This window comes from Filicampus tigris, chromosome 5 (assembly GCF_054856515.1).
Source record: "Filicampus tigris isolate MCC_2025a chromosome 5, RoL_Ftig_1.0, whole genome shotgun sequence".
Classification (NCBI taxonomy): Eukaryota; Metazoa; Chordata; class Actinopteri; order Syngnathiformes; family Syngnathidae; genus Filicampus; species Filicampus tigris.
In genome coordinates, this window is record NC_141221.1 from 16,380,638 (window position 1) to 16,405,161 (window position 24,524).

The 24,524-nt window shown below is 41.1% G+C and overlaps 4 protein-coding genes across 5 annotated transcripts; all 4 read right to left on the bottom strand.

Annotated features, from left to right (window-relative positions):
• Positions 1-1,712: 1,712 nt before the first annotated feature.
• LOC147147504 (uncharacterized) lies at positions 1,713-6,783 on the bottom strand. The gene is made up of 3 exons (XM_086029869.1): positions 6,474-6,783; positions 4,753-5,028; positions 1,713-2,806 (listed from the first exon to the last, which is right to left on the bottom strand). The coding sequence occupies exons 1-3, from the start codon at positions 6,649-6,651 to the stop codon at positions 2,073-2,075; spliced, it is 1,188 nt and encodes a 395-aa protein (XP_085885995.1). The 5' UTR covers positions 6,652-6,783; the 3' UTR covers positions 1,713-2,072.
• Positions 6,784-7,776: 993 nt separating this feature from the next.
• LOC147147505 (uncharacterized) lies at positions 7,777-10,514 on the bottom strand. Its single transcript, XM_086029862.1, has 2 exons — positions 10,273-10,514; positions 7,777-9,996 (listed from the first exon to the last, which is right to left on the bottom strand). Exons 1-2 carry the CDS (start codon positions 10,442-10,444, stop codon positions 8,741-8,743), a joined length of 1,428 nt encoding a protein of 475 aa, XP_085885988.1. The 5' UTR covers positions 10,445-10,514; the 3' UTR covers positions 7,777-8,740.
• A 284-nt stretch (positions 10,515-10,798) lies between these two features.
• Positions 10,799-17,041, bottom strand: LOC147147506 (uncharacterized). Its single transcript, XM_086030235.1, has 4 exons — positions 16,696-17,041; positions 14,310-15,226; positions 13,039-13,234; positions 10,799-12,746 (listed from the first exon to the last, which is right to left on the bottom strand). The coding sequence occupies exons 1-4, from the start codon at positions 16,814-16,816 to the stop codon at positions 11,695-11,697; spliced, it is 2,286 nt and encodes a 761-aa protein (XP_085886361.1). The 5' UTR covers positions 16,817-17,041; the 3' UTR covers positions 10,799-11,694.
• A 742-nt stretch (positions 17,042-17,783) lies between these two features.
• On the bottom strand, positions 17,784-24,056 carry LOC147147507 (uncharacterized). Of its 2 annotated transcripts, none has more exons than XM_086029861.1 (5): positions 23,768-24,056; positions 23,487-23,675; positions 22,925-23,074; positions 20,987-21,112; positions 17,784-19,340 (listed from the first exon to the last, which is right to left on the bottom strand). In XM_086029861.1, the coding sequence occupies exons 1-5, from the start codon at positions 23,841-23,843 to the stop codon at positions 18,403-18,405; spliced, it is 1,479 nt and encodes a 492-aa protein (XP_085885987.1). In that variant the 5' UTR covers positions 23,844-24,056; the 3' UTR covers positions 17,784-18,402. The 2 variants fall into 2 exon arrangements, with proteins under 2 accessions (XP_085885987.1, XP_085885986.1); XM_086029860.1 differs by having other exon boundaries at positions 20,981-21,112.
• Positions 24,057-24,524: the final 468 nt, after the last annotated feature.

The following is a 24,524-nucleotide window of genomic DNA, read 5'->3' on the forward strand; positions in this document are numbered from 1 at the left end:
TGTAACAGAGGCCTACTTTGGCCGTCCCACTCTAAATGAAATAATCACTCTTGAGTCAAATTGTCGCTAGCATAAAACCTTTTGTTCACTTCGTAGGCATCGTTTGAAATAACATCGTTAACAATCATACAAATATAAAACTAAGTTACAAAGTTTAAAAATAATAATTAATACACAGTCTTCAAATGACACATGAAGGGGGCTTAGTGGGTGCTGTTATTTTAGTTAGCAGCAGAGTCAAAATGGGCTCTGCTCTTTAGTCGGCGTGTTTGTCTCTGCAAAACAAATAAATATACAGTACTCATAACAGCGGTTAGCACATTTGCCTCACTTGTGAGTGGCTCCAAGTTTGAATCCCAGCTGCCTTGCATGTTCTCCCCCGTGTGGTCTCCGGGTACTCTTAACTTCCTTTCACATTTCAGAAACATCCACGCAGAGCTGGGCACTTGACCCTTTTTTGCCAGTCCGGCCGCGATGACTGACGCCGACGCGGGAGAGATGCTAACGGCAGAGGCCTTTTAAGGATCATTAGCTGACTAATTTACTATTCGAACCCACTGTGGACGCGCTTCAAAATGCGCCACTAGTACTTTACTACTTACCCAACTGCGTGTGCTTACTTCCATTGCGAGCCCCGGGGGGCCGATTAGTGGGCCGGACTAAAATCCACTTCCGGCCATGCTTAGTCCAGCCATTCTTAAATATTTGTCAGCCCCCACCCTCCGCCCCACAAATGGGCATCCGGCCGGGCCGGAGGGTCCGACCGGTCCGGCCCAGGGACGAACTGCCCAGCTCTGCATCCATGTCGGATTCACTGAAAGCTCGACATTGCCCATTGATGTGAATGCGAATGTTGCTTTGTCTGTGTGTGCCCTGTAATTGGCTAGCAACCAGTCCAGGTTGTATGCCACCTGTCACTCCAATTGAGCTGGTACAAGAGCCAGCTCACCCTAATAAGGTCAAGAGCAATGGAAAATGGATGGTCATCTCAAATTCAATTTTAACCTGGCACAGCCATGTTTCTTACCTGCACACAAGTTCAAATCTCAAAGCATTTTACTAGACAGGATTTTAAGTCCCTGAAGTTACCAAAATTGAGAGAACATAACTAATATGTCCAACAGCTCCATTTAATACCTTTATTTAAGGTTTTGTGATGTGCAAGAATAATAAAATTGCCCTTTCCGTCCGTTTTACATGAACTCACAATTAGTGCTACAACGCCACCTGTAGGATATGACTAGAAACCCGTGTAAAATGCATGCGGACATACATTCTAAAGCAATGTTAAAATAGGTTTGTGAATATGTAAATGCACTTTGAATGTGCGACACCGTCTATGTATTGGAAACAGCTTCTAAATGCTTCGTTGTCGCTCGTTCTCCACTCTTTTTTGGCAAATGTCCTCTGCGTACAACGCTGCCCATTGTTCTTTCAAACAGCCCGAAAATTTTGGCGGCAGTTGCAATTAGTTTCTCAATGTCCCTTACCAAATCATTCAACATTTTCAAGTTCTTTTTCCACACTTGCCATCGCTTCGTCATCCTTCTGCAGTAACTGAGTGATTGCCAATGCTTGCTAGCTTCCGCCGCATTCCTCCTCGGTGGTGGTTCGCCAGCGCTCAATCAGCCGCAACGTCATACGGCCGCCTTGAGGCGCTAATCACAACGGCTGAACATTAAAAGTAGATGAAGCAAAAATCTGCAGAGGTCTGACTCCAAATGTCTTTATTGTAAAACAAGTGAGACATAAACGTGACATTTTACTTGTTCCTAAAATTAAATGGTCCAATAAAACAAAATTTACGACAAGAACCATTTACATGTAAAAAAAATAAAAAAATAATAAAATAAATCTAAAACAATAACATACATACATACGATTATTGACAGTCTCTTAAAAATAGTTTGTTCTGTATTTCTTTTCTAACATGACATCTGACTTGTCGGGGGCGCAGAACGTATTTTTATTATCATTGTGATTTAGTTTTTCTATGTTTTTTTTTTTTTTTTTGCCTAAGTGGACACAATGTTTATTCACCATTCAATTTGTTCACGAGAGTAGTTTTGACCTCAAATGGGACAATTAACTGGCTTTTCTCCGTTGTGCGTTTTCATGTGCGACACCATGTTTGCCTCGACACAGAACCTCCTGCCGCAAACCGGGCAAGCAAAGGCTTTTCCTCCCGTGTGTATCTGCACGTGTGTCGCCATGGTTGCCTCTTGAGAGAAGGTTTTGCCGCAAAACGAGCAGGTGAACGTTTGTTCTAACGCGTGCGCTTTCATGTGCCATTCCAGGTTCACCTTCTGAGTGAATCGCTTATAGCAAATGGAACAATTGAAGGATTCTTCTCTGTGCGTGTGTATGTGATCGCTTAAATTTTTCTTGCAGGCGAAGATTTTACCGCATATTGGGCAGACTAAAGGTTTATCGACGGTGTGCATTACCGTGTGCGCAATCAAAGCAACGTTTGAACTAAACCTTTCGCCACAAACGAAGCAGCTCAAGGGGTTATCTCCTCCGTGTTTCCTCATGTGCGCCGCTAGGTGAATCTTTCGAGACACTCTGTGACCACAAACTGAGCAGGTTAAGGATTTGTCGCTGGCGCGGGTGCTCACGTGCGACTGCGTGCGTGCCGTCGGACTATGATGATCAAGCGGCGACCAATCGGGCGATTTGTCGTCATCTTCCGTCTTCACGAGGGCGCCGGTCAGCAGCAAGTTGCTGATGCTGGATGACTCCTCCTCTTCCTCCTTAATGTGGCGGGGCTGGGGAAGCTCCAAACTGGAGCCCCCCTCAAGTTCTTCTGTGGGATACAAGCAACCAGAGGTGGGAGTAAGTTACATCGTCTCAAGCCTTAAAGGGATGATGTCAAGTCCAAGAAATTATTTACAGTAGTATGTTCTAATGAATAATGAGTTTTTGGAATATGAATTAAGATGAAAAACACACGTTTTTATCCACCTCGGGGGCGGGCTGCCATTTTGTCTTACTGCATACTGACATTTGCTGTAGACTAAAAATGACATCACAGTCGCCACTGGCTCAGGCAAAAATGTGGCATTCACAAGCTGAGCCCTTGGAGACTGTGATGTCATTTTTAGTCAACAGCAAGTGCCAGTAAAAGGCAAAATGGCCGCCCATGCGATGGGTGGATTTTTCTGCTTAACTCATTCAATCCCAAAGAGACATTTATATGTCTTTTCACAGTCCAGCAATTCAATCCCAGGAATTTATTTATATATATTTTTTTTTAGTTTCGAACGTTAGGGTAAAAGAGGGTCTGAAAATGTCTGGCACTGAATTAATTCGTATGCCACAAATGAATATTGTGCATATATACAGTATTTAGTGTTTTTTTAAGTGTACAGTGAGATCCTAAACTTAACCATTCTCATGAGATGAAAAATGTATGTTATGTAAAAATGTATTGTAAGGGGTGTAACGGTACACGTGGGTGTATTAACACGTTTCGTATGGCATGTTCGGTTCGGTCCACTTATTAGCGCGAGTTTACACACGGGTGCTACTGACTGTTGCACGTGGGAGAGGAGGGTAGCGGCACAAAATAGAGAGCCAGAAAAGAGCCAGAAAAGAGCCAGAGCTCGAAGGTCCCTCCGTACACTGCGGTCTCCTGTTTGGGAACATTCTGGCTTTCCTGTTAAAATCGCCGATGGGGAAAGGTACGTGGAGGAGTCCCAAAGTTGTGTGCCGACATTACTAAATGAGATAGGCGGCTATGTTGCAGATAGCACATCTAACATGCACGGCATCATCCGACTGTGAATGTTTCGTAGACGCGGAAGCAAGCAGTCTTTTTATCCCAAAACGTCAAACTTGAACAGCGAGATTGATCATATTGTAGCGTCTTCCAGGAACACGCCGTCAGACGTAGTTTAATTATCACGTTTCTATTAATCCAAGTACAACTGCTCGCGCTCTTCTTTCTCCGCTGCTCCACTCGCTTGCCGTACGATACATTCATGAACTTTGGAAACATCACAACTCAGCAACACACAAATCCAACCACAACACAGATAACCCAATTCGTTACAATATGCTGTTGAACATTCAAAGATTTCAATGCCTAAAAAGTGTATACAATTTCATAAAGACTTTTTAAAGTTAATGTATTTTTTTCATAATAAAAAGAGTTTTAATATAGTTAGCAATAATTGTAACTGTTATTGTATGTATTTTTTTTCCATCACAAAAAGTGTATACATGTACTGTAATGAGGAGCTTGTCTATAACTTGAATACTTAGATGTGTCATAGGCTGTTGCTGCTGAGTATTTAAAGACTTCAGTGTCTTAATAATTTACAAAATTAAGAGACATTTATTGTTAGTGTATTTTTTATTTTGGTATAATTCCTTAGAATATCACCCGAATGGTTTGCTTTTATTTATTTTTTCAAAAAAATGTACCATTTACTTGTCATCTTTGCAAAATAAACATACTTAAAAAAAAATAATCTGTTTTTTTGTACCAAAAATATACCGAACCGGAGTTTCCAAAAATCCGAACCGAACCGAAATGTGATTTAGCGTCCCATTACACCCGTAGTATTAATCAAGCTCTGTTTTTTGTACGGTAATTTTTGTTTTTTTAACTCTGAGTAATAGTTCAAGTGGTATCTTGGGAACTATTGCATTACAATAATGCATGACATGTCTATGTAAGTTAATTAAATAATTATGTTTTCTGAAGTGTTCTTTTTTTTATTTTGTCAGCGTGACGCCTCGTCTCACCTTCGGAGTCTGTACCGCTCCTCATGAGTTCTTCGATGTCGTCACTGTCGGATAGCGGAGGGCAGAGGTGGTCTGCTTGTGGTGCCCCGCCGTGGTCTCCTTTGGTCTCTGTCATCATGCGATGCGACTCATATGGTTCTTCTTCGCTTTTCATGGGGACAGCCGCCGCCACCTCCTGTTTAACGTGGAGGGGCTGCGGATGCTCCAAACTGGTGGGGGCCCCCTGCAGCTGAGGGGAATGTTGTTGTGCTTGGTGACCGATCTGTGGCTGGACATCTGCAGGACACAAGCGGCACAGTTGAGCTCACGTTATATGAGTGTGGTATAAACATAATGACGGTGAGCCGGTGATTTGAAGAGGAGTGTGGGATTCGAATTTTGACTCATTTGCATTTTATTACATCTTTCAAAAACATTCATGTTAGCTTCACTTTAGATTCTAAACTGCCCACAGATGTGATATGGTTCTTCAACATAGCGATATCGATATTATTGTGATATTTAACATATTCCTAAAGAAAAGACATTTTTATTATCTGATGAAAGCAATACACTTTTTTCACAGCAAAATAAGTGAGCTCAATATACTCTTAGATAATTAATTGTAATTACCCTACATAATCAACTATAGACTGTTTCGACTTCTCAGGATTACCCACGATGCATTGCCCCGCGTACATTTTGGAGGTTTTGCTCCTTTACCGCTTCATTTGTTATTCTTCAGCAAAGCAGGAAGGACGTTTGCCAAGCCTACTACCTGTGCTGCTGTTGGCTGTGCAAATCGAGGGGGGAATGGCAGAAAAGGATTCTACAGACTCACAAAAGTGATCACCAATCAGGGATTTCACATCCAGAAAAAAAGTGAAAGACCAAAACGACTGTGGCTGGCTGTAATAAACAGAGCCAACCTACTGAACACCGACTATGTTCGAATTTGCCTTGATCACTTTGTTACAGGTCAAATATTCTCTGCTAAAATACGATCACTCTGTTCAAACGCAACTTGTCGGCATACGGCACACTCGCCTGCTCAAAGTTTCTGTGTATTTCTCGATCACAACAGCCGGTTTAAATGCACTAAAAACACGTAGTCGCGTATAAGAGTCCAAGTGACCAGCATACGTGTTCCCAAGGAAAAGGAGGGGTGGCCATCCAAAATGGATGATCGCATCGGATTGTGGGACATACCTAAAGACATTCTATTTACGTTTGCATCTGACTGGTCACATTCAGATAAAAGCATACAATTCCTTAAGAAGAATATTACACGCCTTTGCAATATGCATATTGATGATCCAATATCGCAATATCTATATTTTTCGATAGATTGTGCAGACCTAACGAATGGACGGATGAATATTGTCTAACATAAATTTAGGCTTGGCACATCCATGTTTCTGACATGGACCACGTTCAAAACACAAATAAACAATGTACCTAAACAGGACCTTTTTTAAAAAAATAATAATAATAAGTTTGATTAATTGTTTATATTTTTGATTATATATATCAAACTTAGTGCGAGGAAAAGAATTGTGAATATGTTCCACCTCTCTATTTAAAAGCTTTGTGAACGCTTTGTGATGTTCCGGAGTGATTCAATCCCCCCTTTCTGCCTATTCATTTCGTAGCGTTAATTGTCCTTGTGACTGTCCAGAAACGCTGCAAAGTAGCTAAATTGAGCAAAACGTCAACCGAAATTTGTGACAATTTGAGCGCACCTTGGATGTGCAACACCAGTTGTGTCTTAGAAATAGCTTCCAGTTGTCGTCGTTGTAGTTCGCTCTCCTCTCTCGCTCGACTAAGTTGCTCCTCGTACGACGCGATCGTTCTTTCAAACAATCCGAAGATTTCGTCGGCGGCGGCAATGAGTCGTTCCCTTACCAAATCTTTCAACATTTTGACAATTATTTTACCCCACACAAGCGAATCGGCTTCGTTGTCCTCACGCGTTAATTTAAATCCGAACTTCCGCCTTTTTCTTCAGTGGTGTTTCTACAACAGTCGAGCAGCGCTAACGTCACTCGTCCGCCACCTTGAGGCGTTGTTGACGACGGCTAAAGGTGAACCGTGAAAGCACAAGCTGATAAGATCAGAATGCAAAGGGTCTTTATTGAAACGTGAGTGGGACAAACTGGACATTTGCTTCGTTGATAAATTTAAAAAGTACAATTATAATATTATAAAACATCAATGTCCGAACACGCAGGTGGACACCAGCAGCGAGAGTTGCTGCCAAACTGAAGGAGTCCAATCTGGCGTTTTTCTTTTTCCTTTACCTGTGTAACTCTGGAAACAGCTGATGGGTACCGGCAGGCCAAGCAGAATCCAGCTTTGTTTTAAAGTATCCCAAGTGGTCAAAAAGCTCCTCAGTGGCAGCGTTCCACTAGTGGATGACATCCAGGCTGTGGTTGACACACCTTTCAAGATCGGGTGGCCACCAAGGTGGTGGCGGAGGACATGTTCCAACACTCCCCACCCTCGCTGGTAAGGTCTTTTCGAGGTTGCTGGGGAAGAGGTTCCACTGGGAAGTCAAAGTTCAGATTCAGGGGGAGTAATTTGGTGTGCGTCCTGGCCATGCAAATGTGGACCAACTGTACAACCCCGGCTGGATTCTAAAAGATACATTTGCCCAACCAGTCTGGTTTGTGGACTTGGTGAAGGCATTCAACTATGTCCATGGGGGAGTCCGCTGGTGCTCCAGGAGTATGGGGTTCCGGCCTCTGTACGACCATGTGTCAAGAGTCTGGTCCGCATTTCGGTCAGTAGGTCAGATTAGTTTCTAGTGCTGGTTGGACTCCACCAAGGCTGCCCGTTGTCACGGATTTAGTTCATTAAAGGTGGTAGTTTTACGTGAATGAAGCTGTAAGAAATTCATAATGTTACAATATTTTTTGGAGGCGGAGGGGGCGGGGGTTTGGGAGATTTCCAAGAAAGAAAGAATTAGCATTAAAAGCAATAAGACAAATGTTTGAATTTCATAACAATGAAAAAATATCACATGATCACATGAAAAGTACAACTTTATTCTCATAAAATATGACAACTTTTTCCCGCTTAGTTACTTGACCCGCCCTAATACTTCTTTACATACAGTACATGCCAACAAAACAGGTGCCACTGTGACTCTGAAATGCACAGCCCATAATAACCAATCATCAGACTGAAGAAAGTATTTTGTGCAAAAGGCATCATAAATAAAATATTTACAGCTCCAGTAATCAGGATCCAAATTGTCTTTATTCAAAAAGTATGTGAAGTACACAAAACTAACATTCGACTCGTTCTTCAATTTAAATATTATCACAATACAATAAAAGACAAGGCATTAGTATTTTTTTTTATAGAAAAGATGACGTTGTATTTGGCACACATTGATAACAATGATCATGATGCTGCAAACACAGTATCACACTACAGTAGTGTGCTTGTGCAATGTGCATATACGATAAGCATCTGTAAAGCTTTTAAAAAGTTTCAAAATTGTTTGTGTCTGGTCTGTTCTTTTTTTCTAATCATGATACCTAACTGTTGTACTTTGAAAACAAAAAGCTGATTTACGTTATTTACAATTAAGGGAAATGTGTGTGGAATAACTTGGAAGTCAAGCATGCAAGTCTAAAAATGAATAAAACCTTAGAGGAACTCTAATGAAATGCTCATATTGATAGGGCGGGCCTATTAATCAATTGTATCCATTATCTTGAGAGTATTCGACAGGACGAACTACATTGCTGCAACCAAAGAGGCGTTAGTTCACAAAAGGCAGCCATATGAAGCGCCTTTTTCTACCCTTGTCGAAACTATTTTTTTCCAAAGTGTGTGTTACTCCTGTTAAGAAACACACAGGAGAAGAATTAATTTCACATTGGTTTAGGTATGACAAAATTGAAACCCAGTGGAAGGCAATCGCAAAATCAATTGCAACATGTGCTTATAAAATACTGTACATTTTTGCATGTTTGAGCAAAACTGGACAGGTTAGTGTTTATTCTCCTTTGTGTGTCTGCATGTGCGCTTTAAATTTATTCTTGTGAGAGTAGTTATTACCACAAATTGAGCAACTGAAAGGCTTTTCCCCTGTGTGTGTTTTCATGTGTGACACCATGTTCCCCTTGAGAAAGAACCTCCTGCCGCAAACCGAGCAAGCAAAAGGCTTTTCTCCCGTGTGCGTTCGCTCGTGTCCAATCAACGAGCCCTTTTGCGCAAAGCTTTCGCCGCAAACGGAGCAACGGAAAGGTTTTTCCCCCGTATGTATTCGCATGTGTGTGATCATGGTGGGCTTTTGAGAGAATTTTTTTCCACAAAACGAGCAAGTGAAAGGTTTTTCTCCAGTGTGCGTTCTCATGTGCGATTCCATGTTCACCTTCTGGGTGAACCTCTTCTCGCAAATTGAACAACTGAAGGGTTTTTCTTTATGTGTGCGCATGTGTTCGTTTAAATTACTCCTGTAGGAAAAGCTTTTGCCGCAAGTTGAGCAGGTGAAAGGTTTCTCTCCGGTGTGCTTTACCGTGTGCGCAATCAAAGCTACTTTCGAAATAAATCCGTCACCGCAAACCGAGCAGCTAAAGGGTTTTTCTCCCGTGTGTTTCCTCATGTGTGACACCATGTGAATCTTTCGGGAGAATCTGTTACCACAAACTGAGCAGCTGAACGATTTCTCTTCAGTGTGTGTGCTCTTGTGTGACCGCATGTGTGCCCTTTGCGTGAACGTCTTACCACACACCAAACAACTAAAGGGTTTCTCTCCGGTGTGGGTCCGCGTATGTACATTCAAACTGTACTTACTGGAAAAGCTTTCGCCACAAACCGAGCAACTAAAAGGTTTTTCTCCTGTGTGTGTTCTCAAGTGGAGGGTCAAATTGCACTTGTAGGAGTAGCTTTTGCCACAAACCGAGCAGGTAAAACGCTCTTTACGCTGGTCGTCTCCTTTGTCTGTGTCGCTTCTCAAAGGTTCTTCTGTTTTGTCGCAGGGTGAGAGTGGAGCTAAGAAGTTTTCTGGTGGTGGGCCTCCACAGTGGTCTTCACTTGGACTGCAATGATCAAGCTTTGATGATTCAGGCGGTTTGTTATGCTCATCTTCGCTCTTCACGACGACGATGGTCAGTGGCAACTGGCTGGCGTCAGCCTCCTCCTTTTCCTCCTTCACGAGGATGTCAGGGGGCTGTGGATACTCCTCTTTTTCCTGAAGGTAGGGGGGCTGCGGATCCTCCTGCTCCAAACTGGAGCTCTCCACAAGTTTAGCTGCATGACACAATCAAGCAGAGGTGCGCGTAAGTCACATTTACGAGAGTCACTGGTCCCAGTGTAAGGCGCTATATAAATCTACGCTATATTATTTCCGGAAAAGCTCCATATAATCAAACATGACGTTACAGAAGAATGTACATCGCGCCACCTTTTGCTTTCTTTTGCCTTTAGACGCTTGTCTGGATAAATGTTCAAGACACCGTCAATATTGAGCTTATTAGCCAAAGTAAATGCTTGAAGTGAGTAATTTAAGTGAAAATGTGAACAAACCTTGTTCGCATTGCACGATTTCAATCTTGGTATCTTCCAGTTGTCGTTGTCGTTCGCACTCCTCTCGCGCTCGACAAAGTTGCTCCTCGTATGACGCAATCGTTTTTTCAAACAGTCCAAATATTTCGTCAGCGGCCGCAATTAGTCGCTGCCTTACCAACTCTTTCAACATTTTTATGGTTTTCACTCGATTTTGATTGGACTTTTTTGTCGTTCCGTCTTGAGCAACGCACACTTCCGCCTTTTCTTCTTCGGTAGTGGTGGATTTACGGTACCTACAGATCGGTGGTGCCAAACTACCGCCATCTTGTGGTATTGTAGAAACAGCTCAAGATGAGCAGAGGGAAAAATAATCTAAGAATAAAACAACCATACATACAAACGTTAACATTTTAATAGCATACGCACAGGTTCAATAGAACAATGTCCGTTTCGTACTTCCGCCTTTTGCCCTCAGAATGGTGCGTCCACAACGTGCCAGGGGCCATCTTGCTGCGATAGACGACTCGAGAGCAAGCGAACAGAGTAAGAAAGTAGAGCGGTGGTAGTGTTTATTTCAAAGAATGTGAGCACAGAGAAAGATCCACACCATGCATAATGTTGAACAACCAAAAGGAAAATAAATACAGAAGCCATTCAGCTTGACTTGAACTCCAACATCAAGACATTCTAAGACATTTTTATTCATGTGCATTTTTCAGTCCATTAACTGGCCCTTGCCATCCAATCAGTATACCACAAACACAATTAACCCAACCTTGATTTGATTAGGCTTCAGTACAATTGAGACTTGAGAGCACATACAATACACACACACAAAACAACTTATGTAGCAATAAAATATATAAACATACAAATGTTTCAATTATTGCATTCAATAAGCTTTACAGCCTTGCATCAAAATAGATTAAATTAATTAAAAGGGTTGGAATTGCCCACCTCTGTCTTAGCCAGTAAAGCGAGGCACTGTAAAAAACAATTTTGAATGTGAAAAAGCTCTGTAAATCCTTTCTGAATGCAGTGACCATACCAGGGATGGGCAACTGGCTCCCACACTGTGAATGGCTCCTTGATTATTTATTTTTTTACCCAAAAATTATTATTAAAAATAAATCAATAAAAACACTGAGAAACATTAAATAGGTTTTATACAAAAAACATGGGGAAATTTGAAAAATGTATTTAAAAAAAAAAAGAAGAGGGAATTTTTTTGTGCAAATCAGCAGGTGCCAAACTGCAAATATGCCCCCCCAGTAGCACTGATGAAAAATTGTGGCCCCCTCTAGCATTTAAGTTGCCTATCCATGGACCATACAATGTGCACTGCAGTAGATTTTTTTCACTAGTTTTATTCTACATATGTACTATTTCCACACGAAAAAGCTACTTTTTTTTACAAGTGTGATACCACATGTACAGTGATCATATCAATTCCTCATCAAGTGAGCAACCACTACCTTCTTTGTGTCTCCGAACATGTGCGTTCAAATTACTCTTGTACGCAAAGCTCTTACCGCAAAGTGAACACGTGAACAATTTCTCTCCGGTGTGCGCTGCTGTGTGCGCGATCAAAGCCACCTTGAGGATAAATCCTTCGCCGCAAATCGAGCAACTGAAAGGTTTTTCTCCCGTGTGCGACTGCATGTGCACGTTCAAATTGCTCTTGTGGGAGAAGCTTTTACCACAAACGGAGCAACTGAAAGGTTTTTCCCCTGTGTGTACCCTCATGTGTGTCACCATGGTGGGCTTTTGCGAGAAGGTTTTTCCACAAAATGAGCACGTGAAAGGTCTTTCGCCCGTGTGTGTTCTCATGTGCGTCACCATGTTTGCTTTCTGAGTGAATCTCTTCCCACAAACGGAACAACTAAAAGTTTTCTCTTTGTGCGTGCTCATGTGATCGTTCAAGTTACTCCTGTAAGAATAACTTTTCCCGCAAACCGAACACGTGAAAGGTTTCTCTCCGGTGTGCGTTCTCATGTGTGTCACCATGTTTACCTTTTGGGTGAATCGTTTATGGCACACCGAGCAACTGAAGGGTTTTTCTCCACTGTGCGTTCTCATGTGCGTAGTCAGCTGGCACTTATAAGAATAGATGTTTCCGCACAGCGAGCAAGTAAAGTGCTCTTTATGCTTGCCGTCACCTTCGCAGTCTGCGTTGCTCCTTGAAGGTTCTTCTATTTTGTCACAGTGTGGCAGCGGCGCTAAGAATGTGTCTGGTTGTGATTCTCCACTTGGACCGCGATGATGAAGTAGTGGCGTCTCGGGTGGTTCGTCTTCATCGCCTTCGCTCTTCACGACAATGACGGTTAGTGCCTCCTCCTCCTCTTCTTCTTCTTCTTCTTTCTTTTTCACATGGAGTGGCTGTGGAGCCTCCTCTTCCTCCTCTTTGACGTGGGGGTGCTGTGAACCCTTCTGTTCCAAACTGGAGCTTCCTCCCTGAAGTTCTTCTTGACCAGCAATCAGCGGCTGGACATCTGCAATGCATCAATCACAATGCAGCGAGCTGTTTTGGCTATCTATTTAATCAGGTATGGTTTTATTAAGTGCAATGCTGTAGAATACTTTTTTTTTTTTCATTAAAAACTTGCTTCATTTTTTGTTAGTGTTTTATGGGAGCTAGAACGGATTCATAGCATTTCGATTTATTTAAATGGGAAATGCTTAGTTTTTCTTGTAGGCGCGCGTTTATGTCGATCCAGAATATTTTACACGGTTCATTTTGAATTTATTGGCCAAGTCTAAAAGGTTGGTTAAATATGGTCATACCTTCGCTTTGTAGTACAACGTGTGTGTGGCGAACAGCCTCCAGTTCTCGTCGTTGTCGCTCGTTCTCCTCTCTTTTTCGACAAAGTTCCTCTTCGTACACCGTGATTGTTTTTTCAAACAGCACGAAAATTTCATCAGCGGCCGCAATTAGTCGCTCCCTAACCAGATCTTTCAACATTTTGATACTTTTTCGTTCGATTTACCTTCGTTTATTTTTGGTCCGTGCCGAGTCGACGCACACTTCCGCCTTTTTCTTCTTCTGTGGTGGTTTTTCTCTGCCGACTGCCAAGCTTCCGCGACGTGCAACGGACGCCATCTGTTGCGGTATTTATAACGATGAGCTCAAGCAGAGGCATTGTCGTGTATAGTATTAGCAAAACAAACATAAAATATTCATTTTGACGGTACATGCAGAAATAAAAACACAAAGCTTCAATATTTTTCGTGATTTCACCATAAGACACCCACCCACTCTATTCTATCTCGAAGCAACGCTATGAACCCGCTGGCGCAATCTTTCTCTGGTATTGAAAATGACGAAATGAGGACGGAGGCGGAAATAACAACTTGTCTTATTTGCCAAGAATACAGTACTATATATATATATATATATATATATATATATTAGTGCTATCAAAGTTACCACGTTAACGGGCGGTAATTAAAGCTTTATAATTGATCGCGTCAATTGACGCATTTGACGCATGCGCAGAATGACCGCCGATGCATAATCCCACTCAGAAGTGCACAGTGAGCAGCAGAGTGGACGTGGGTCTCCCGCGGAAGTATAAAGAAGCATTTCAAAAGAAGAAGGCAACTTTTAATCTCAGAAATGTGAATAAATTGGTTTGCCTCAGCGACTGAGGATGAGTAGAGAAGAAGGCTGTCTTGTTTTGTGTTAATAAAGTCAGTTTAAAGGAGGAACACACGACGTGTTGATACCACCTACAGCATAGCACAGCATAACATAATGAGCCAATCACATTTGTGTAAGACCTAATATATATATATATATATATATATATATATATATATATATATATATATATATATATTAGAAAATATGAAACCAAAGGAAGAATCAAAGTTTACGAAACATTCAGATTTAAAAAAAAAAAAAAAGACAACAATAAAAAGCATCACCACCATGTGTGATGAACAATGAACTACTTAGCATAATAACATGTATGGGAGCTTTAATACACATTGAACATATACATTGTGTGTGTGCACAGTGTCACAGTTGATTTGAAATACAACTTTCAGTTTTCATTTAAAACATCTGGAGTGTCATTTAATCCCGTATGTGATCTCTTGTGTTTAATCATATTCACTTTCCGTGTGAACCTCTGACCGCAAACAGAGCAGCTAAAAGGTTTTTCTCCGCTGTGCGTTCTCATGTGTAACACCATAATGGACTTTAGGTAAAATCTTTTGTCACAAACCGAACAACTGAAGGACCTTTCCTCTTTGTGCGTGCGCATGTGAATATTTAAATTGCTCTTATAAGAGAAGGTTTTCCCGCACACAGAGCATGAGAACGATTTCTCTCCAGTGTGCGTCGTCATGTGCGCAATCAAAGCTACTTTCTGAATGAAGCCTTCGCCACACACTGAGCAACTGAAGGGCTTCTCCGCATTGTGCGTCTGCATGTGCGCGTTCAGACTGCTCTGGTAAGAGTAGCTCTTACCGCACACGGAGCATACAAACGATTTCTTCCCGGTGTGTGTGGCGGCGTGTGCAATAAGCGCTACCTTTCGGACGAATTTGGCGCTGCAAACGGAGCAAGCAAAGGGTTTTTCCCCTGTGTGCGTCTGCGTGTGTCGCGTTAAGCTGCACTTGTATGCATAGCTCTTGCCGCAGACAGAGCAGATGAAGCGTCCTTTGCCCGCCCCCTTTTCTGAGAGTTTGTCGTCATCTGTATCGCTGGTATCTTCGATGTCGTCACTATGCGACAACTGGGGTCCTCCGCAGTGGTCTCCACTCGGACTGCGGTGACGAAGCTGTGACGACTCGGGTGGTTCGTCTTCGTTGTCTTCACCTTTCACCACCACGACGGTCAGTGGAAACTCATCCTCTTCCTCTTTGACATTGGAGGGATGTGCATCGTCCTTGTCATCATTACCATGAGGGGGTTGTGTATCATCAACTTCCTCTTTGACTCGACAAGCAGTCCGCTGCTGGGCATCTGCAGCACACAATTAAGTAAAGATTAAGTAAACACCAAAATATCTTATAGTAGAAAAAAATGTAAAACAAAAAATGCAATATTAGGAAAAAAGACCCCTAAAATCAAAGTACTACTGTAAGAAAACTATTATATGAAAAATGCGTGAATATTAGAAAATCTACAAAAATTAATGGATTTTTTTCAATACACTAGTTGGGAAATATTAAAAATATAAGGTAACAAATAAAATATTTGAAAAAAAATAGAAATACAAAAACATTGTGAAAAAACATATTGAATTTTTGGGGACAAAAATACCACAGTTTGGAAAGAATAGAAAAATCTTAAATGAAAAATGAATTAATATTTTTAAAATATAAAAATATTAGGTGAAGAAACAAAGTACAAGTATTGGAAAAAATCTAAAATATATTAGTTGAAAAATACACTTATAGTGGAAACAGTACAAAAATATTTGAAAACAGAACAAAAAATATTAAAATTTGATAAATAGATTCACTTGTTAGACAAAAACAAGGGACATATAATTGAAATAATTGAATAATAGAAGATTAAAAAGATATAAATGCACAAAAACATAAGGAAACATTTGAAAATAAATGTATTAATATAATATTTAATGATGATAATGTTTATGATGATGATGATAATAATTCTTATTTTTATTATTATTTTTTATTATTATTATTATTATTATTATTATAGCGTGAATGCTGAAAATGCTGAATACAAAAATTTGAACGCAAGTGTAATGATGACTGTTAAATAATGTTGTATGCTATGATATACTTATACAAACATCAATTATTGAATAAAAATGCTCAAGATCGTGTTTGTTCAAAGGGGGTTACCACACATGACCGCACTGCATTTACCACTGCGCTACCAATGACTCGCGGTCGCGGAGTAACTGTTATTATAGCTTTCAGTATTCACACAATAATAAATACATTGCTCAAAGAAATTGGGGAAATTGTCTAATAGATGGTGAAAAATACACTAATCCCGAGCTGTGGCAATATTTTCAGTGTAATAAGCCACAAAGTTATTATGATAATTTTTAATTGTATTATTATTCCTTGCAATAAAGGGGAGAAACGGCATAGAGCAGGTGCATGGGATGCAGTGCGGCTAACACGGCAGATGATGTTACACTAATACCAAACGAAACGCATGAACATAACAGCTGAGAAGCAAAAACAACCTTGAGTAAATAGTCACGCGCTGCTTCACCAAGTGCCAAGACGATAAGGCGCGATTGTGCGAGGTTATTTTAAATTCTGTACATGCGGCAAAGGCTAGTAGTGAATTGCAATGCTTGCGCGTTGTACACTCTTTCTTCGAAAATGTGTCCACCACAGTAGTGAAACGTTAATATTTCTACCACATTCATATTTCTACATGTGTAATAGGAAATGCCAATATCACACGTGTGTAAGTAGAAGACTTGTGGAAATTACTGTTACCTTCGATGTGTAGCACAATTCGAGTCTTGGAAACAGCTTCCGGATGTCGTCGTTTTCCTTTGTTCTTCTCCCTCACGCTACAAAGTTCTTCCTCCTCCTCCTCGTCCAACTCTTTCCACATTTTGGGGTTTTTACGAATAATATGGTTTGGTGAAGGATACCGTAGCGCCGTTGAGCGCCAGCTTGTATCAAATGACTACTGTCGCGTGACTTATGACGTCACATAGTTGCACCACGCCAGTTGTTTGCCAACGGCCTTCTAAATGTTTTCCTAATACTGTACTGTATTGCATTAGGCTGAAAACGTGACTTGTAGATTTAGCGAGGTACATTACTGAAATATTTTACCAATAACTTCCCCAAAACTTATATTGCGCATGCGTACAACACAGACTGCTATCATGGATATCTACGGCACGCCTTCGAGAACAAAATACGTGAAAATGGTGACGCGTTAACCTCAAATTGTTTTTAGATCAGCAATAGAAAAAACACGCACGCTGCATCCATAACAAAATGCTGTACATACACTCGAATTTGAGTATAATTATATTGTAGCGTCGCTGGGAGGTTAATGCGCTCCCAGCATGCTTTACTGCACAAAGGATGTAAATAGCATTTATAATGCATGTTATGTGTAAATTATTTCTTCAGTCCTTGTTTTATTTCTTTCATTGTTTGCTAGTGTGCTATTCAATTTGCTGTTTTGTGAAAATTTTAGTTGATGTGACACCGTGATCGTGTATGACGTGTTGACTAATGACTTGGCGACACTTGACCATGAGAATTTGTCCTCCTGCTTACTAAAATAAAGGTTTTACTGATTTACACTCGTATAACTCAATTTAAAGGAATATGTGTTGTGTTGGATATATCATAACATTAATGTGGCTCGTCACTACATACTGAGAATAAATATCAACAGAAGTTATTTAATTTGAAGGAAAAAACTTTTCGTAGAAGTTTTTTGAAAAAAAAAAAAAAAAGGCAAGGATGCCGTTTGAAACTGATTGCCATTATTATGTGCACTTCTTATATAAATCAAACATTGCAGAATATAAACAGCATTACTCCAACTCGATTCAATGTAGCTGTTAGAGCTCTTTATTCAGAAAACCACTCGTCACATCTACATTTCAGAATGTGGTTATTACATACGCAGTGTTTGACAGTATGTAACACTGTAATACATACATTGGTAGTTGTAAACACTCATGTAAAACATTAGGTTAAGGCGGGGTCCATGTCAATTGACCAGTCGCCATTTTGCAGGGGTATTGACGACGATTTAGGAGGAAGAAAAACAGCTGCAAAGAAGCCAGAATGCAAATTGTCTTAATAGAGAGGGAAACATTTAGAATATAAATTATGGCAGTACATGTATGTTTTATACTACTTTTGTACTCCTTACATGTGACATTCACACAACAGTGTTAGGTTCAGACGTATTTTGACGACACTTTGACGCAAATATGACAACTCATCATTTTCTGGGTGAAACCCTAACACAATGCAAACGTAACTAAATCATTACCAGTGAGCGAAAATTGAGTGAAGACCATCATGACGATGAATCAACTATGCAGTACGATGAAGGTGACATGTCTGTCGTGTACCACACGATAACACGGAGCATTTACAGCTCTTCGAAATAAAATGTAATAAGCATAATATGTGGCCTGCTTTGGTAAAATCATTTCGCCTCACTTAGCAGTGTCCCCACATGTGAGTAGTCAAACTGTTCTTATGAGCATAGCTTTTACCACAAACTGTACAACTGAAGGGTTTTTCCCCTGTGTGTGTTCTCATGTGTGTTACCAGATGTGTCTTTTGAGAGAATGTTCGATCACACGTTGAGCAACTAAAGGGTTTCTCCCCAGTGTGCGTTCTCATATGCGAGTTCACATAATCCTTTGACGCGAATGTTTTCCCACAAACGGAACAACTATAGGGTTTTTCTCCTGTGTGTATTCGCACGTGTGTTATCACGTGCGACTTGTGCGAGAATGTTTTATTACAGAACGCGCAACCAAAAGGTTTTTCTCCTGTATGTGTTCTCATATGTGTGCTCACATAATCCCTTGACGAGAACGTTTTACTACAAATTGAGCAACTATAGGGTTTTTCTCCTGTGTGTGTTCTCATGTGTCTAATAATTTTTTCTTTAGCAACATTTTTACCGCAAACTGAGCAGATAACATGTTTTTTATTCGTTTGTGAAGTTCTCTTCCTGCCGCGGGTCGTCCTCTCCTCAGAGCATTTCGACAGTTTGTCGTCCCCTTCACAGTCTGCGTTGCTCCGCAAAGGGAATTCCATGTCGTCACTGTCTGACAATGGAGCCAAGAGGTTGTCTGGTGGTGGTCCTCCACAGTAGTCGCCACTTGGACTTTGATGATGAAATTGTGACCGTTCGTCTGGTTCGTGATCATCATCTTCAATCTTCATAACCACGACATTCAGTGGCAACTCCTCCTCTTCTTCTTCTTCTTTAACACAGGGTGGCTGTGGATCCTCCTCTTCCTCCTTAATGCAGGATCGCTGCGGATCCTCCTCTTCCTCTTTAATGTGGGAGGGACGTTGATACTCTTGCTCCAAAGTGGAGCTCTCCACCTGGGGATTATGGTGAAGTTGCTCCTGCTGGATGCCTGCAGGAACACAAGCACAGTTTGGCTCAAACAAGTCAACTATCTTGCGATTCCACCCAATGCAACTGTGTGATGGAGTGGTAACCTGAAAAACTGGGAGAGCATTTTTTTAAGTGTATTTCAAATGACGACAAACCATAAATTCATCAAACTGCATTAGGGATGGACCAATTCCGAATTTGGTAACAAGCTGGTAAGAAGCATTCTTCTTTTTGGAGGGGAGTTAAAAGCATGGCACGTTTCACTGCAATATGATTGGCTGCTTGCAGAGATGAAGACCATCGAGAACTAAACTAGCCGCCTCTTTGGCATTAATGACAGAGGCCAGCTGCGTTTTTCCCCCTCCTTATCTGCTGAGCAGAGAGGGGAGGAGTGAGCAGTTAGACACACACCACATTGGAGATATTTAGCCATTAACTAACTTGCTAACATGCCGACTCCAGCATGGATACCTTTCGGCTATGGTGACTAATGTGCATTTTCCTTAAAAAAAATTGTTTTTTAAATGATGCCAGAGGGTACCAGGTAGCCCCAAGGACAACATGAGTTTCCTACAGGTCTGTTCTAAAATTAGCTCACCAGAGCCTTACTAAGAAATAAAATAGAAAAAGAATGTTAATATTAATTTATTAATTCATTCATTCATTTAAACTTAAATTGGTACACATTTCATAATGCACCAAATAATCTACATTTTGTTTAAAAATAACATTGTATTAAATGAAAAAAATCAAACTTTTTATGGAACCAAATATTTCAAAAAGGGACACATTGCAGATGTAATTTTTAATAATGTGATAGTTTCTCACGGTTATCATACCGTCAGAATTAGGGAAAGAGAAGGGGACTGTGAAGGGGACGACAAACTGTCGAAATGCTCTGAGGAGAGACCAGTAGTCTGATTTTTTTTTTTTTAATAAAATGTTTCAAACTGACGACGGACGATAAGAGACTATTTTAAAACTTTTAACTTCAGGGAACTTTTTATTTAAATTTTTGGTTGACTTTATAAGAGATGCTGCTGACCCTGGGAACACTCTGCACCTTTCGTTTGAAATCAAAACAAAAATAAGTGAAGTTTAATGTTTCTGTAATTTTGAAATTTTGGAAAGCTCAATTTACTGTACAAAATTAAAGAGAGCTAATAAATTCTTTCCCTTTAACTTTTTAAGACATGCTGATGACACTGGGATCTCCCCGAATTTGTTAAGAATTTTAAAACTATTGTCTAACATTTAAAAATAAAATAAAACAAAAACATTTTGCAACTCTGAAAAGTTGTTCAATAAACATATGCTTAAAGACATTTCAACAAAGAGTTGGACTTTGTATTTTTTTTAATGTGTTCTGTATTAAGTTTTGCCCTTTTATTATTTTTTTCCTTTTTACTTAAAATAAATATCTGCTCCAAATATCGGTTATCAGCCTCAAGGAATACTTCAGTATCAGCCCTGAAAAAAAAAACATATTGGTCTATCCCGAGGCAGAATCTAACATTGGCGCATGCCTGCTACCCACACACACACCTCTTTGACTCATCACTCACTAGGACACGAGCTAGCGATGATCAGTTTTGTTCCCTCTGTAGTATTTCTACTTAACTTGAGTTTTCTTATACACTGGTATGTTTCCTTTCTTACTCATACTATACAACTTGGTGACATCAGCCTCCTCCTCTTCCTGCTTGACGTGGAAGGATAGTGGAACCTCTGCTTCCTCTTTAACACGAGGGGCCGTGGGTTCTTCTTGGCGACCACTCAGCTGCTGCATGTCTGCGCGACACAAGCGACACAATGACCACTAGCGGTGTAACGGTATACGTGTGTGTATTAATACGTTTCGGCATGGCATGTTCAGTTGGGTCCACCTTGCGTACCGTTTCTGATCAGTTTTTATTATACGCACGGACGCTATTGATTGTTGCACGCGGGACGGAACAAAAGAGGAGCCAGAACGCCAGAAGCCGTGATAAATCATAAATGCATGAATAAATGGCATTATTATTTCATACGCAAACAAGCCAGAGCTCGAAGGTCGCCCCGTACACTGCGGTCTCCTGTTTGGGAACATTCTGGCTTTCCTTTTAAAATTGCAGATGGGGAAAGGTCCGTGTATAAGTCCCAAAGTTGTGTGCCGACATTACTACATGAGATCGGCGGCTATGTTGCAGGTAGTACGTCTAAAATAACGCACTTAAAACGGCTTCGTTCCCCGCTTCTGCTCTCGCTAGCCGTACGGTGCATTCATGAACCCCACAAACATCACAACACAGATAACCCAATTCGTTACAATATGCTGTTGAACATTCAACGATTTCAATGCCTAAAAAGTGTATATAATTTCATAAAGACTTTTTAAAGTGATTGTGTTTTTTGTATTTGTATTTTTCCTTTAATGACCACACAAAAAGATTCTGCCCAAGACCTGAAGCAAAAGTCTAACTTATCACAGGGCTCCTGCGGCTTTAAAGAGGAGGTCAAAAATGTTTGCAAAACTGGTCGCCCCCAGAGATGGTTACAAATGGGTGGATTTGGCTGCTTAATTGATATTCCACAGACACAATGTTAATCACAAGCCGTATTTATACTAGTGGGGCCGCACAGAACACTTTTGAGGTGACTTGCACTTTAAGGCAAGTGCAATTCAATACTTTTATTTATTTACATTTGAGCCTTTTTACATAAATGTCTGCTAATTAATTATTAACACTTGAATACTTTTGAAAGAGTCAAGACATATGTTTCATGAAACAATGTTATTTGCTTTCTTGTCATTTTGTTTAGCTTAAAAGCAAATTGAATTGCCTCCTCCACGAATATAGTGCTCCATCCTTTGTACTAAAAAGAGTAATGTATCCCAAAATCCCATGCGAGCAACCATATTGGCAGTCACCTTCACCTTCTCATTGCGACTGCTGAATATCGGAAAGATTAAATATTGACATCATGTAGCCCAGTTTACATGAGTTGAAGAGTTTTTTTAGTGGACTTTGACAGTATGTAAGGATGGAGACGTACACAGAGACTTTAGACAGGCAGGCACTATGCTGACAAATTGTGTTTGATTGGAGGTACGGACCCCGATAAACTTCAACAGAAGGACTGGATTGCTCCTCTGGCCCATTAGTGGAGATAGACGTACTTCATCTATCCATCCATCCATCTATTATCGATTCCGCTTATCCTCACAAGGGCCGCGGGGCGTGCTGGAGCCTATTCCAGCTGTCTTCTGGCAGTAGGCGGGGGAACACCCTGAATTGGTTGCCAGCCAATCGCAGGGCACACAGAGACAAGCATCCGCACTCACAATCACACCTAGGGGCAATTTAGAGAGTCCAATCAACTTACCATGCATGTTTTTTGGAATGTGGGAGGAAAACGGCGTACCCAGAGAAAACCCACACAGGCATGGGGAGAACATGCAAACTCCACACAGGGGTGACTTCATCTAGGACATTAAAAAAGTAAGGAAGATAGACAGCACTGGTGATGAAGCTGCCATTCCACAGGAGTGCAAGACCCCACAGAGGGAAGTATCAGCCATTCCAAAGTCGAGATATACTCCAATCTTAAAGGCAATACTACCTGCTGCTGTCTTTTTCAGTCTTTTTTTTCTCCTTTGGGGTCGGTCGTGACACTGGGCAGACTTCGAGGTGGAGGTGCGTTGTGGACTGTAGAGTAAGTTTGTGCTGGGTACCCAGTCCGGATCACTTTCATTCCAAGGATGAGGTTTACCTGTCAATAATAGGTAGAAATCATAAACGCATGGCGCACTGGACATATCATGCACTACAAATATTTCCTCGCAGTAACTCATGAGTAACTGAGTTCATCCATGATTTTATCTTTGAAACTTCAACTGGCAGCCTGGACGAATACACGGACACTGTAACATCATACATCAGTGTCTGTGAGGACAGGTTTGTCCCAACAAAATCCTTCCGCTCGTTTGGCAATAACAAGCCATGGTTCAGTCAACATAGAAAGGCCAAAGGAGCTGCCTTTAGAAGCGGACATAGGGCATTGTACTGTACTAAAGCGATGCAGAAAGGCTGGGGGAAAAAGGTCTGCTAACGACTCTGCGTCCGTGTGGAATGGCTTGAAATCATTTACAAACTACAGGGAACTGTGGTGGGGAATATTTTACCTGTGACAAAGTGATCAGAGCAAATTCGGAAACTGTCGGGGTTTGGTAGATTTGATCTGTTGATCGCAGCCAGCCAAAGTTGTCTTCGTCGTTCGCTTTTCTCCTGGGCGCCAATTCCCTGGTTTGTAATGATTTTCGGAAGTCTAAAGAAACCTTTTCCACCTTTTTTCCCCCGACTAGTACAGCCATCTATGACACACGTACAAGGCATGGCAATGAACTTCCTACCTACTTCGCTGAGCAATGACAAATTAAGCTTTTTACAAGCGGAGATTGACTACCAATTTTGCCGCTGGCAGTGCATTCTGAGTTATCCGAAATACTCCAAGCACTCTCGAGATCTACAAAGACACACATTCGCCTTGCCTTAATTGAAGACTACGGAACACACGTCAGAGAATTTGAGTGGAGGAAATTGCGTCCTGTTGTTGCCACTGTCACTCGCGCTCCTCTTTTACTCGAAAAGTTCCTTCTTTTGAGATCTTCATGTTGTCTTTTGAGGTTATTTTACGACATCACCCTGTCGTTTTGTTCTCGAACTGTTGAAGCGACGTCAACTTCCGCCTTTCCTTCTTCGGTGGTGGTTTAACAGCATTCCTGCTGTCTGTCAGGGCACATCCGCCATCTAGCGGCGGTGTTATTGAGCGCCGAGAAAGAAAAATGAGGAGAAAGAAATGAAAAATCGAACAGTTCATATTCGGAATAAATGAGAATAACTGTAGAGTATCCATCCATCCAGTATGCAAACTGCTTATTCTCACGAGGGTCGCGGGCGTTGTGGAGCCTATCCCAGCTTCTCCCAGTAGGCGGGGTACACCCTGCACTGAGAAACTAGTTGCCAGCCAGCAGGGCACACGGGCAAACAACCATTCACACTCACAATCACACTAAGGGACAATATAGAGTCCAATTAACCTGCCATGCATGCTTTTGGAATGTGGGAGGAAACTAAATGTAGACTATAATGACTAAAATAAATGATTCTTTTAAAGAAAAGTTATAATTATTTAGTAAAGGAATCAGTCGCTTCAAGATTTT